General features: G+C 45.0%; 1 protein-coding gene across 1 annotated transcript in view; it reads left to right on the top strand.

The window, feature by feature from the left end:
* The first annotated feature begins 5,214 nt into the window (after positions 1 to 5,214).
* The window catches only part of Hs3st3a1 (heparan sulfate-glucosamine 3-sulfotransferase 3A1), an 87,154-nt gene continuing 79,281 nt past the window's right edge, over positions 5,215 to 13,087 (top strand). The window contains exon 1 of the mRNA XM_021178009.3: positions 5,215 to 6,653. Within this exon, the coding sequence (XP_021033668.1) occupies positions 6,094 to 6,653 (560 nt within the window). The 5' untranslated portion in view covers positions 5,215 to 6,093. The remainder of the gene's footprint in view (positions 6,654 to 13,087) is intronic.

The raw sequence follows: 13,087 nt of genomic DNA, 5'->3' as shown, positions 1-13,087 counted from the left end.
ACTCTCATCACAATCCACAAATCTTCAGCAAGTTCGGCTATGATTTCAAGTTTTGTTTTTCAACCCCAGAATTTGTGGGCTTGAAAAACACTTCCACAAAGTCCTGTGCTAATGACATTTCAAGGCAGAACCTTTGGTAGGTGACTAAGTAATACACATACTGAATGGTTATCAAGGGAGTATGTTGGTTATCACAACAGTGGGCATGTTATAAAAGACAATTGGGCAATTCCTTATGAACCTCTCACCATAAAATCACACTGTTCAGCCAAGCCTTGGAACTGGACTGAGACTTTTCAGCCCAATAAGGCTTTCATTAGAGAAGCCCTCCCTTGGGCTTCCTCTCAGCCTCTGGGACTTCAGGGGAATTTTTTTTTCCTTACAAACTACACACACAAACACATGGCTATTTAGTTATAGCAACAGAAACTAGACCATCCTCGTGAATGCATGATTATGAATGTGTTCACAACTCACAGGAGCCAACAATGCCTAAAGTTTGCTTTCCCCTTGCTTCTCATACTACAGGAGAGTAGGGAAATTGTGTAAGGTCATCAGAAATTTATTGATCATGGTATTTCTGTTTGTTCTAGAAGATGGTTTCTGGAAATAAAGTTCTAAAGCTGAAATGGCAGAGAGAGAAATATTGGGTGAAATTAACCAGAAAAAAAAAAAAGGTGTGTGGCTTCACCACTGTATGCTTCATAGTGAGGTGTAAACCAGAGGGAGAGAAAAGAGACCAGAGGAAAATGTAGAAGGCTGGAAAAGGTCCTGAAGTTAAAGGTAATAGAAACACTTACAACAACAACAAAATAGACAAACAACATCAAAAAAGAAACAATAAAACAAAAATTAAAAAAAAAACACAAAATAAAACAGAAACAAGATTCTGCTTATGGAGAATATACATTTTACAGATGCTTAGAGTCCTCTAACAGATATTTATTGACTGCCTCTTAGGGTCACCATGTTTACCAATGTTACTCAAAATACAGTAGCGGCACCCCATTCTTCCAACACATTTTGAAATTGATGGCCTCCTCTACTGGCCCTTCATTTCCAGGAAATAACTGAATGTCATTTTTGCTGTCTGTAATAAGGATGGTCACTCCATTGGCTCCTGTCCTGACTTGGTAAAAGAAAAAGCTCTGTTACAGAGGCAAAGGTAGCCATGTCTATGTTCACAGACAGCCTACCACAATGGGGACTCTCATAAAAATCATACAAGTTATTCAAGATCTGGCTTCTACTTTTACCCCCTCATTTCTTATGGTCTCTAGCTCTCATTAACATCTTGCCCAGGCTAATCACATAGTTCATTCCCATTGAAACATGTGCAGTTTACAGCAAAGCACTGTCCCTCCTGTCTCTTAGTCTTTCTTTTTCTCATTGAATACCCCTCCTGACTTAGTCGGGGGTTTCTATTCCTGCACAAAGCATCATGACCAAGAACCAAGTTGGGAGGAAAGGATTTATTCAGCTTACACTTCCACATTGCTGTTCATCACTAAAGGAAGACAGGACTGGAACTCTAGCAGGTCAGGAAGCAGGAGTTGATGCAGAGGCCATGGAGGGATGTAACTTATTGGCTTGCTCCCCCTGGCTTACTCAGCTTGCTTTCTTATAGAACCTACGACTACCAGGCCAGGGATGGCACCACCCGAAGTGGGCCTTTCTACCCTTGATCAATGATTGAGAAGATGCCTTAAGCTGGATCTCATGGAGGCATTTCCTCAAGGGATGCTCCTTTCTCCGTGATAACTCCAACTTGTGTCAAGTTGACACACAAAACCAGCCAGTACACATCCCCAATCTTGTAGCTGTTCTCTTGATTCATTGGCTCATTCAGCACATCTCCCCAGGACATATCTTTGCATCAGATAATATGTTTGATCTTGAAGGTGTACCAGCGAGCAGTGAGGTACTTATAGCCTAAGGGGGAGGTATAGGTGGCTAGTCGTCTCTGTAACTCTGGTCCTTTCTGAGGTTCTGAACCAGGATCTTTCATCAAAGGAAAGAGAGGAGATGGACGAAGAAGATGAATTTTGAGTTGGAATCTACAGGATTGTTAAACATGAACACCATTTGACTTGAGAGAACAAAAAGGAGTACCATCAAGAACTGAATGTGGAACATACAGTCTGGTAGTTTGTTGAGTATAGCGCTATCCTCTGATGAGCATGGGTAGAGAATTTTTCTCACGAAGCTCATAAAACCCATGTGTCCTCACAGGTGAGACACCATCGATCTCTTTGCAGTGTTCCTTGTTCCTGCTGCAGGTAGATGACCTGAATACTTGATACTAGCCAGCTTCTGAGCTTTCTGGCTTCTATGTTGGTTAGTCCATCAGGGCACACTGACTCTAGATGTTCCAGATGAAGGCAGGGATACAGAAGGGGAAAAGTAAGCGACAGTGAAGGGGACATTAGGGTGGTTTCTTATATATGTTTGCTTCCTGGGGATGGAGAAATAAAAAGAAAAGTCTATCATGATGTTATATGTATTATCTATCATCTGTTTATTTGTACATGTGTGCATGTGCGAGCTCACACACAGACACACACACACTCAGATTCCTTTCCTAGAAGGTCATCTTAGTCTAGCTTTGTCCAAACACTAAGGTACAGTCCTTTGCTTTACAACTGGCTTTTTCTAGCTATGATTCCCCCTCTGCTTACGATACATCTCACCTCTGTAGATGTAATCCTCATTGCTTCGAGGCAACTAGCCCAGGAGTCCTGTGATAAACTCAGGCTCTGTCTCAGCTACTTCTCTGTAAAATTCTTTTGTTCATAAAGCTCCCATGAGTTATCTTTATTTAAATGTGGGTGTCTTACTACTGCCCAGAGGACCCCCCTCCTCTGAAACAGCACTGTCTTCTGGGCTGTCACTTTAGTAGTGACAAGCTACATGTGGGTACTGAGCATCTAAATTGTGGCTTCAATTAAGGTGTGCAAAGAAGAGGAAAATACACACTGGTATCCAAAGGCTTGGATGAAGAAGAGAGAAAGAGAGAGAGAGAAAGGAGGGAAGAAAAAAAGGAAGGGAGGAAGGGAGGGAGGGAGGGAAGGAGGGAGGGAGGGAGGGAGGGAGGGAGAGAGAGAGAGAGAGAGAGAGAGAGAGAGAGAGAGAGAGAGAGAGAGAGAGAGAGAGAGAGAGAGATGTTCCAATATGGTTTCTGTTCTTCACACAGAGTGCCACAGACTGGGTCAATATGCATAATAGCCATTTATTCAGCTTATGTTTCTGCATGCTAGGAAAAGTCTGGGGGCTTGGGACCACATCATTCCTATGCATGATGTATATACTATGTACAATATCACCTTATGATGAACTACAGGTGAACTGGGAGCCCAGTGCTTTCCAGATGAGAAAACATATATTCTGGTGACCATCTGCACAACAACACACTTTCAGAGCAACTTTTAAATGGCCTCTGTTTTTGTTGTCTTCCTTCTACAAACCAGACTGAAATACACAGAGGAAAGTTTCAAAACACATTAAACCTTAAGCTTCAAAGTGGTTTGTCAATATCCAATTTTCAGACATAATAGGACATGGAAACTTGGCTAGGCATGTTGCTCATCCTGGGCAAAGGCCAGTGCTTTCTGGTCTCTGCTTCTAAACAGATCTTCATTGGTCTGGGAATCAGCTGTGACTGGTAGTTTATGAACACAGCACTATTCTTACCCAACAGGCCACATGTGATCCAGTTCTATCCAAGCAAACTTAGAATCAGTAGGGCCCCTGTGGAGGCTGAAAGGCAACCCCCTAACTTACACTTCCTTGGTCAAATGGGGGATGAGCAGGAAGAGGAGAGAAAATCTGAGTGTCAAGGCTGGGCAGCCAGGATTCCTAGTGAGTTTCCTGAGACCTAGCTCTCTTGACTGCTGGACTCTTATTAGCATAGGGAGGGGAGGGGTTAGGGAGTGTGGCAGGAAGATGTCTACAGAGCACAGGATTGGGCTACAGTGACCAGGGCACAGCCCACATTGCCAGGTATCTTGCAGGAGACAGAAATAAGGAAGCAATACGATTAGGACAAAAATGAAATATCTGGTGGTGGAAGAGATGGCTTGGCAGTAAGAGCCCTGGCTGCTCTTCTAGAGGACCTGGTTCAATTCCCAGCACCCACATCTAGGCTAACAACTAGGAACTCCAGTTCAAAGAGATTTAGAACTCTCCAGCTGGCACCAGATACCCACGTGGTGCACTGACACACATGCAGGCAAAACAGCCATACACATAAAATACAAATAAATGAAAAATTGAAAACAAAACCACCACAGAGTAACAGCCAAAGAAAGCAATCAACCCTTCAACATCTCCTGAAGATTTTACTACTCACCTCCCCAGGAGCCAGCAAGGGGCAGATTTTACCTCTTTGTGACTTGCTTTGGGGGCACAGGAAGGGTATCTAGGGGTCAGGGGAAAAAAGAGAAAAAAGGAACCCGTTGTTTAGGGAAGGACTCTTAACCCTCAAAGAGTGAAAACACATTCACACATGTGGGTGGTGCACATATGCAAAGTATTAAACTTTATCAACAACTGGTTATACGTATTTGGAATTGTACTTATTATTTTTTTTAAATGTAATTTCTGTTTTGGTGTATTTATTGATCTATTTTCTAAGGGGTTCCTTTCTAGGTCCTATGAGACTCTTCATCTTTTAAAATAAATCCAAAGGAAAAACAAACAAACAAACAAACAAACAGACTTGTAAGGGTCCTCAGTGGACAGGGAAGTGGAAGGCATATCTGTACTGAAGTTGTCTCTTTGCCCAGACAAATGGGGGCGTAGCCTGCCAAGAACTCCTGGAAACAAAACTTCAGAAGTCTCTGGGATGAGAGGGGATGGAATGGGTGGGCTGGAGAAGGGTAGGAATACAGAAGCTGGGACCAGAGGGAAGCAGGAAGTGGGGGTCTGGGGGTGTTAAGGCTGCTAAGGACTAAACTGAGCTGGAGAGGTCTGAGAACCCCCCAATCCGGCAAGGGGTGGACTGGCTGGGCGTTAGACTCAGGCAATCATACAGGCGCTGTAAGTCTGACAGCGCCCAGAGACCTAGGGGTGGAGGAGGAAGGAGGAAAGGAGAGAGGGAGTGCGAGGAAGGGGCGTCTCCTCTGTCGTCCGCGCCCTCTCCAGTGTATTGGGCGGTGCCTCGTCACCTTTTTTTCCCGGTCCCACCCCTTCTGCCTCTCTAGCCCGGCCCCTGCGCCTCTGCTCTGCACCCTGGAGCGGATCCCCGCGTTGGTCTGGCCTGGGCCGTTGACGTCACCACCAAGTTTGCTGTCCTTCGCGTCCCACGTGTGGCGGTAGCGGCCAAGGAGGCTGCGGGGAGAGCCTAGGAGCACAGAGGCAGCGGTGGCTGACAGGTCCCGCGCAGCGGGGCCCCTCCAAGCTGTTCCCAGCTGGGGCCCCAGAGGAGTGGGTAGACTTCCGGAGCGCTCAAGAGGCCAGAAGGCTTGAGTCCCATTCGGACAGAGGGACTAGGGGGACTTTGCTTGCTCGCTTGCTGAGACGAGCTGAGCTAGGACTCAGGGCACGCTCCTGGGCGGGCCAGGAGAGCAGAACAGCTAGCGACTGGAAAAAGGGTCACTCGTCCTAACCGGAGCGCACACAATTCTTCGGCCCGGGAGTCCTGCGCCCGCTCCACGGGGGACTGAGCCAAGGATGCGCTATCGTTGAGCCAAGTTCCGCACCGCTCAGGACCCTGCTGAGCCGAGCACCTTCGCCACTGCCGCCGCAGAGACTCCCTTGCCCGGCGACTCTCGGAGACCCAGGGCGCGGAGCTCTGTGCAGCTAGGCTCAGGACTTGGGCGCGTTTCAGACCCAAGACCATGGTTTCTTAAGCACGGCCCCGCACCCCTTTCCTCCTCGTCGTCCGGGGCCCGGGACCCCAAGAAGGGCTCGCAGTGCTTGGTCCCTAGCTCCAGCCCCTGCTGTCGCCCGGCGGGGCAGCTCTCGGGCACGCAGGGCGGTTCAGGCGATGCGGCCGCGGGGCAGCACGCTGACTGGCAGCGGGGATGGCGGAGCTCCCAGCACAGTCGTGGCCTAGCATGGCCCGTTCGCCGTCCGAGGTCGCCTCTGGCTAGGATGGCCCCCTCGGGTCCCACCGGCGCCCAGCCCAGCCCGGCGGAGCCACTGTCGCGCAGCATCTTCAGGAAGTTCTTGCTGATGCTCTGCTCGCTACTCACTTCCCTCTACGTCTTCTACTGCCTGGCGGAGCGCTGCCCGCCCGGCTCCGGCCCCGTCGCGGGGGTCCCGGGGCGCGGCGTCCCTGCAGGACCCAGGGAACTGGCGATGTGGCCCGCGGGAGCGCCAAGGAAGCGCCTCCTGCAGCTGAGGCAACGGAGAAGGCGCGGGCGGTCGGGGCCAGGAGACAGCAGCGACCAGGACGAGCAGAGCCCTGGGCTGGCCGCCGCACCAGGAGGCTCCGGGGCGGGAAGCAGCGTGGCCGAGGCCCAGCCGGGGACCCTGGCCTTACTTCTGGACGAGGGCAGCAAGCAGCTGCCGCAGGCCATCATCATCGGCGTGAAGAAGGGCGGCACGCGGGCGCTGCTGGAGTTCCTGCGCGTGCACCCCGACGTGCGCGCCGTGGGTGCTGAGCCCCACTTTTTTGACCGCAGCTACCACAAGGGTCTCGCCTGGTACCGGTGAGCGCGGGGACCCCCATGGGTACTTCTGAGCGCTGGCTGTGCAGAGAGGGAGACTAGGAAGGGATGGCATAGGGGAAGCAGTAGCTGTCCCCATCTTGGGCTCCAGTTCTTTCCTTCTCCCTTGGGGAGGGGCAGATGGAGAGAGGAATGGAGATCTTGATTTTAATCCTCAGGGCTCCCCAGTTCCCCAAACATTCTACTCCTTGAAATCGCCCTAGTAATTAGATAAAGGAAAAGAAAAGGAAAGATGAGAGTTTCCTTTTAAGTTAGAAAACTGTTCCTCATTACTGGGCTTACCAAGGGAATCCAGCGTCTATTCCTTTATCTTTGGGGTAATTCCCTGTGGTTAACATGGGTCTTTGCTCCGGTATTTATTTGCCTTGACCCTTTGCCAGATAGTTGTCCAAGGTGGTAAGTCATCTAGAGACTTAGTAAAAGTGTCAAGAGGCCGTGTAGTTTGGATAATCTATGTCTCAGCAAGTGCCAGCAACTACTAACTGGGTTTTAAAGAACACTTCGTTGGTAATACTATCAGCCTGACAGAAATTTTTCTAAAGATCTCCTAGCCATTATCTTTACAAATAAGATAGTTAATTTTATAAGGGGGGGGGGGGAAGAATCATGGGGAAATGCGCTGGATACAATTTAGGAAGTAAAAGTCATTTACGGGATAAGCTTATTTGCCACTGTCAAATTCAGATCACCTATAATATCAGAGTTAGCCAAACTCTAATAAATTCTAGCGTGGCCGGGATTTGGTTTGTGGTAAAAAATACTGATTGTTTCCCCCTCTCCTTCAAGTTCAAGGACAAAATTCATATGGTTAGAATTTTCTCATTTTTATAAAGTTCAGCCTGTTCATAAAATATTCATTCTCATTATAACTGAAACAATATTAGAAAAGTTATGACACAGTTGAGGTACACGTGGAAGGAACCATTCATAAAATACAGATAGACATGATGTGACGAGTTTATTCACTTGTAGAGTCAAGAACATGTTCAGATTGATTTCGGGAGCTGAATTTATAGTTTAGTCCTAAAAAAATAATAATCAAATTCAAACATTAAACACTTCTAAAAACAGTAACTTCCCAGTCATTGGAAAGAAAAACAATCAGCTTTCCCCTGATATAGCATATATATCATTTAAAATCATCAGCCACTTAAATATACTCCCTCCCCCATGCTTCTGTCATTTATGCCCTATCCTCTGGGAAGCTCTTATGCAGTGACCTGTTGAGTCTGGACAACAGGTCCTTCTTCTGGACACAAAGGCTGTTCTGTGCTATTCCCCAAGGACACAAGAATGAAGTGATTAAAGACCCCTAAAACTCTTATCTAGAGCCGCTCGCATTGAATGTGGCCTCATACAGTGCAGGGAGAGACCCATTTCAAGCCATCAGTCTGAGACATACAGGCCTGCCCTGGGCTCTGAGGTACAATTAAATATAGTGAAACATTTAGTACTAACCCCCTTCATTTTTGCTTTGCCCTACTAAACTTTATTTCCACAAGATGGGATTGCTTCTTCTTACTCCAGTAACGTCTGTTTAAGGGCATGGTATATCTACAGACCTGGATCTGATTTTCTGTGGAACTTTCTGAAATCATGTAAAAGCAAGAAGGTTTTGAGGTAACTCGAAACACAACTACTTAAAAAAAAAGCATGGGAAAAAAAAAAGAAGAAAAAGTCATAAACTTTAAGGCCGCCCTGTCCTTTAATATGAAGAAAATCTCCTTGGATTGTTTATCCAGTAGAGGAGTTTTATAAAGCAATTTATGGTGGTTACAAAAATAACTGCACAGTAGGCTTCATGGTTTGGTGAATTTAATTTTCCAAGTGTCGGAACAATGTCTTTGTTTTAACATTCACAGTGGAGTGGGTTGTTTTTTATTGAATGCATAAATTTAAGCTCACTGAATTATATGAAAAACTCTTATTTAAGAGGACCCAACCTGTGGAGCCTGGATTATGGGATTATTTAATGAAAATTTCCCCACAGTTTCTTTTCATCTTGACTCTGAACTTGGAGTTTGATGTTTGCGAGAAAGACTGAAGACTGAAGTCTCTATCAGCCACACAGGCTGCCTTGAAGCTGCTGTTCATTTTGGCTACTTATATTTACCTAATATTCAGAAGAAGGGTCTGGTGAGACTGTTGTAAGTTGTCCCAAATTTGCAATATAGAATTTTTACGCATACTTAAGACCACACACACACACACACACACACACACACACACACACACACAGGGCAGGGGCAGGAAAAACCAACAACAACAAAACCAAACTTTTTATTTGCACCCTGAAGAAAGTTAGAGAAGAGAAAAATATAGGTGATACTTTTGATGCTTAGTGATATGGGGAGTCTAGTCTGTCTGTCTGTCTGTCTGTCTGTCTCTCTCTCTCTCTCCTTCTTTCTCAGTCACTATTTGTCCTAACAGTTTGCGGTGGGAGTGCCCCCTACTGTCCTCACAAAAGGAGAAAGCGTTTGCTTTAAGGAAGTTTGAAGAAATCGCTTCAAGAGGGAGTTTGAGAGTTAGAAATTTCTGTTGCTGAGGTGTTTCTCTATTTCTACCATCAAGATGAAAATAGAAGTGTAAGCTGTGTTTCCAGAGTAGAGTATATATCCATCTTTGAAAAAAAATATAGTAAAATGAAAATGAATTTGTTACTCAAAATCTCTAGACAGGATATTATTCTTATTGATTTAAAGTGTTTTAATGTTCCTACCAAACACCTAAATTGTTTCTTATATATATATAACAACTCAGCACACTCCAGTAGAAGTATCTGGGTATGAAACTCCTCATTGTTGAGTTTGAAAACCATCTCCCATGACTTCATGGAGCAGAGAGTATTAATACAACAAATGTCTATGGCTTGTGTGTCATGGGATAGTACTCATTCCAAGTGAACAATATCCACTTCTAGTGCATGAGTGGTATGATTATAAAAGGGAGTGTAAATCCTTTTCCTTTCTTCAAAATGTAAACATCTTTACAGAAAGTCAAGACTGGATCTCTCTACTGTAGTTCCAGGGCAGGTGAGCTTTGAACTGAATGAAAAGGGCCCTCTCCCCGTTTGTCTATTACATCAGTACCAACTAAAAGGTATTCCATTTTCCTTACAGAGACAAAGGATACTTATTTGTAAAGTATTTCAATAAACTACACATGAACATGTATATGTTCACATATATACACTCCTTTTGGTATCTTTGGGGCCATTGGTCCCATCCCCCTGCATGTATCACACTTTGCAGATGCTCCAGTCTCTCCTATAAAATACTACAATATTCACACATAACTTAAAGCATCCTCCTCTGCACTTTAAATCATGTGTACATTATTTATAATGTGTGATATGACATAAATGTTATGTAAAGAGCTCCTACAGTATTGTCAAAGGAATAATAGCAGAAAAAGTCAGGACATATTCAGCACAGATGCAATTTTTTTTTCTGTAGGTTTCATGTAGTTGGCTGAGCCTCTGGGTATACAACCTATAGATACAGAGGGCCTGCTGTGCATCTGTCTGTCTTCTATCTATTTATACATCCACACATGCACACATGCGCATAAGTGGCTCCTTGAATACTCTATGCCTTTATTTGGACCATATTTGGAAGCATTTACTATGTCATCTTTATACTACCACGTCCCATATCTTAATTCCCATCATTAGCAAGACTGGACCATCTCAGTCAAGAATATCACATTATCACATACAGAAATGATGAACAAGTACTTAGTGTGAAGACTTGAAGCTCCAAACTTCATCAAAATATGAAAAAAATTTGACCTTACAACATCATAGACCATGGCCTTCTTTTTCAAGGCCACTGGAGTGATGACTTGAACAAAGGCACTTCTGGTTTCTGGGAGAGCGCTGCATCTCGTGGCAGCTGGGAACAGCTGCACAGCACCTCCAGGAGCCAGTCCCACCCTCTGGGCCACCATCCCTTTCTTTCACAAAGAGTTTGAAACTTAAGCCAAAGGAGGTGCAGATCCTGGCCACCCATGCAAGGTCGTATGGAGTGAAGTCCAGAGTCAATGTCCTTGAGTAAGCAAAGAACCAGGGCCAAGAGGACTCTGAGCCTAGGGAGTCCACGTGTGTAGAGAAAAAGGGAGGCATTTCCTCCATGAATATAATTCCCAGGAACTCTGAGTGACTAGACACTTCCCACCTGCTCTCATTGTCTGGAATTCTGGGCTTTCTCCCCCATAGATATCATTGGCAACTTAATCAGCTGTGCATGTGTGTGTGTGCTATACATGTATATGTGTGTGGAAGTAGAAATACAATAGAAGGGGGGAGGGGTGGCATTTGTATGAAGAACTTCATTAAATGATTGGGGAATATCTAAGAAATGCTGGGTATAGAAGAATTGCAATACCTCTTGTAAAACCTCAGGTCTGCACTTCCTTGTGTGTACGTCCCCTTATGATCTGAGGGTTAGAGCATGTAGATACACTTTGTGTGTGAACGTGAAGACCATCTCTGGGTGGAAATCCTCCCACAGTGTTATGATCTCCTGCTCCCCGTCCCCCTTTTAGCAGAAAACACGCTGGCCCAAATATTTGTCTCACATAAATAAACTGGTTGATTGGCCAGGGAAGAATAAGCGCCAAGTCTGTATTTTAGAGGGGTCATGGGAATAAAGTCAGCCTGTGCAATTAATGACAACAGGGTCTAACCTTACATAGACCAGATGTTCACATCATGAAGAGTGTTGGTCACAAAGCAAACAACCGTCCTTGATATAAACAACCATAAGAAGTGGTCGTCTCTCTATGGGACACATTTGAGCAAATATAAATTGTACCCACCATCAGTTCCATGTCTGGGTCCAGGCAGGGACCCTGTATACTTAGCTATTTTTATGGGGGAGAGGAAAAGAGCTTTACCCCCACCTAATAGAGATGCGGCATATAAAGAGAACTTGTTTTGCCAGGCACAGTGACTTACCTCGTAACCCAGAACTACGGAGGTTGAATAAGGAAGACCTCAAGTTTGAAGCTAGTTTGGTTCCCTAGTGAGGAACTACATAAAAAACAACACCCTCCCAAACAAACAAACAAACAAAACACAAAACAAAACAAAAAACCCAAAATATAAAACAAGGCGATCTAGTGTAGTTTCTTGGTCTCTATTTCCCAACAATATGAAACCCTGGGCATCTAGGAACTTTGTTATCTTCAAGCCATGAGTTAAAATTGTGCAAGTTTTTCTTACCAGACATGTGCCTTTTATATACACGCACAAGAAAGTTTTCAGAAGCATCACTTCTGCCCGATAGCCTTCGCCTTAATCAGAGGCTTCACACTTGAAAGTTTGTGTTGATTTGATTTCTGTGGGATATATGGATACAACTAGTAAGCAAACATATGTGAACCCAGTGCTCAGATCTCTCCTAATTCCTGCTTCCAACGATAGATACAACTCTTGAGTAGCTGATATTTCTCAGGCACCTGAACACGCACGATTGTCCAATGGGTCTCTTGAGTTCCGCACTGCAGAGTACAGTTTTAGCCGGTCTCAGGAGTTGTCAGACAATGGCAGATGTCTGGCAGGAAGGGGGGAGTGTTTATTAATAATGCAGTTAAGTACTTGCCATTAGGAATGCAAGAGAGAGTCTTTGAAAGGATATAAACAAAATTCCTTCTTGCTTGTGAGCCACCTACTTTGGATGTGTTGTATAGCGCCACCTAGTGGCAAAATACTCAGTAAAATTCCCTGACAGAACTTCCAGACTAATTGTGTTGGAAAGGAAAGGAAAGGAAAGGAAAGGAAAGGAAAGGAAAGGAAAGGAAAGGAAAGGAAAGGAAAGGAAAGGAAAGGAAAGGAAAGGAAAGGAAAGGAAAGGAAAGGAAAGGAAAGGAAAGGAAAGGAAAGGAAAGGAAAGGAAAGGAAAGGAAAGGAAAGGAAAGGAAAGAAGGAAAGGAAAGGAAAGGAAAGGAAAGGAAAGGAAAAGAAAAAACAACAATGAACTTAGATAGCAGGTATCGTCCTCTTAGCCCAGCTGCTGCACTGAGCCTCTTTAGGTATGGGTGGTTCTCTCTCTCTCTCTCTCTCTCTCTCTCTCTCTCTCGGCAGTTTATTTGTTGGAGAGAAATAAAAGACTTGACTTGACAATAAACCCAAAAAGCAAGATACAAATGATTAGAGGATTTATATTAGACATGTGCATAAGGAAGGAATGCCATATGCCCAGATTACTTTTGTTAGTGCATTTTGCCTCTGTTTCTGAAAGCTGGCTTCAGATGAAAACGCTTCCAGATGACTTTATGGCAGGCTTATTCCTTCCCCTGTGTGGTGCGGCGATGGAGGAGGGTCTTAATAGAACAGGAGGCACACAGAAGCCAGCTTAACCCTTCCAGCACTTGTCCTGTGCCTACCAAATGCAGGACAACTCTTGGGATGGTGA

Source organism: Mus caroli, unplaced genomic scaffold (assembly GCF_978045245.1).
Source record: "Mus caroli unplaced genomic scaffold, Mus_caroli_1 scaffold_13, whole genome shotgun sequence".
NCBI lineage: Eukaryota > Metazoa > Chordata > Mammalia > Rodentia > Muridae > Mus > Mus caroli.
The sequence above is the reverse complement of the archived record's forward strand: the minus strand, read 5'-3'. Positions and strand labels throughout refer to the sequence as shown.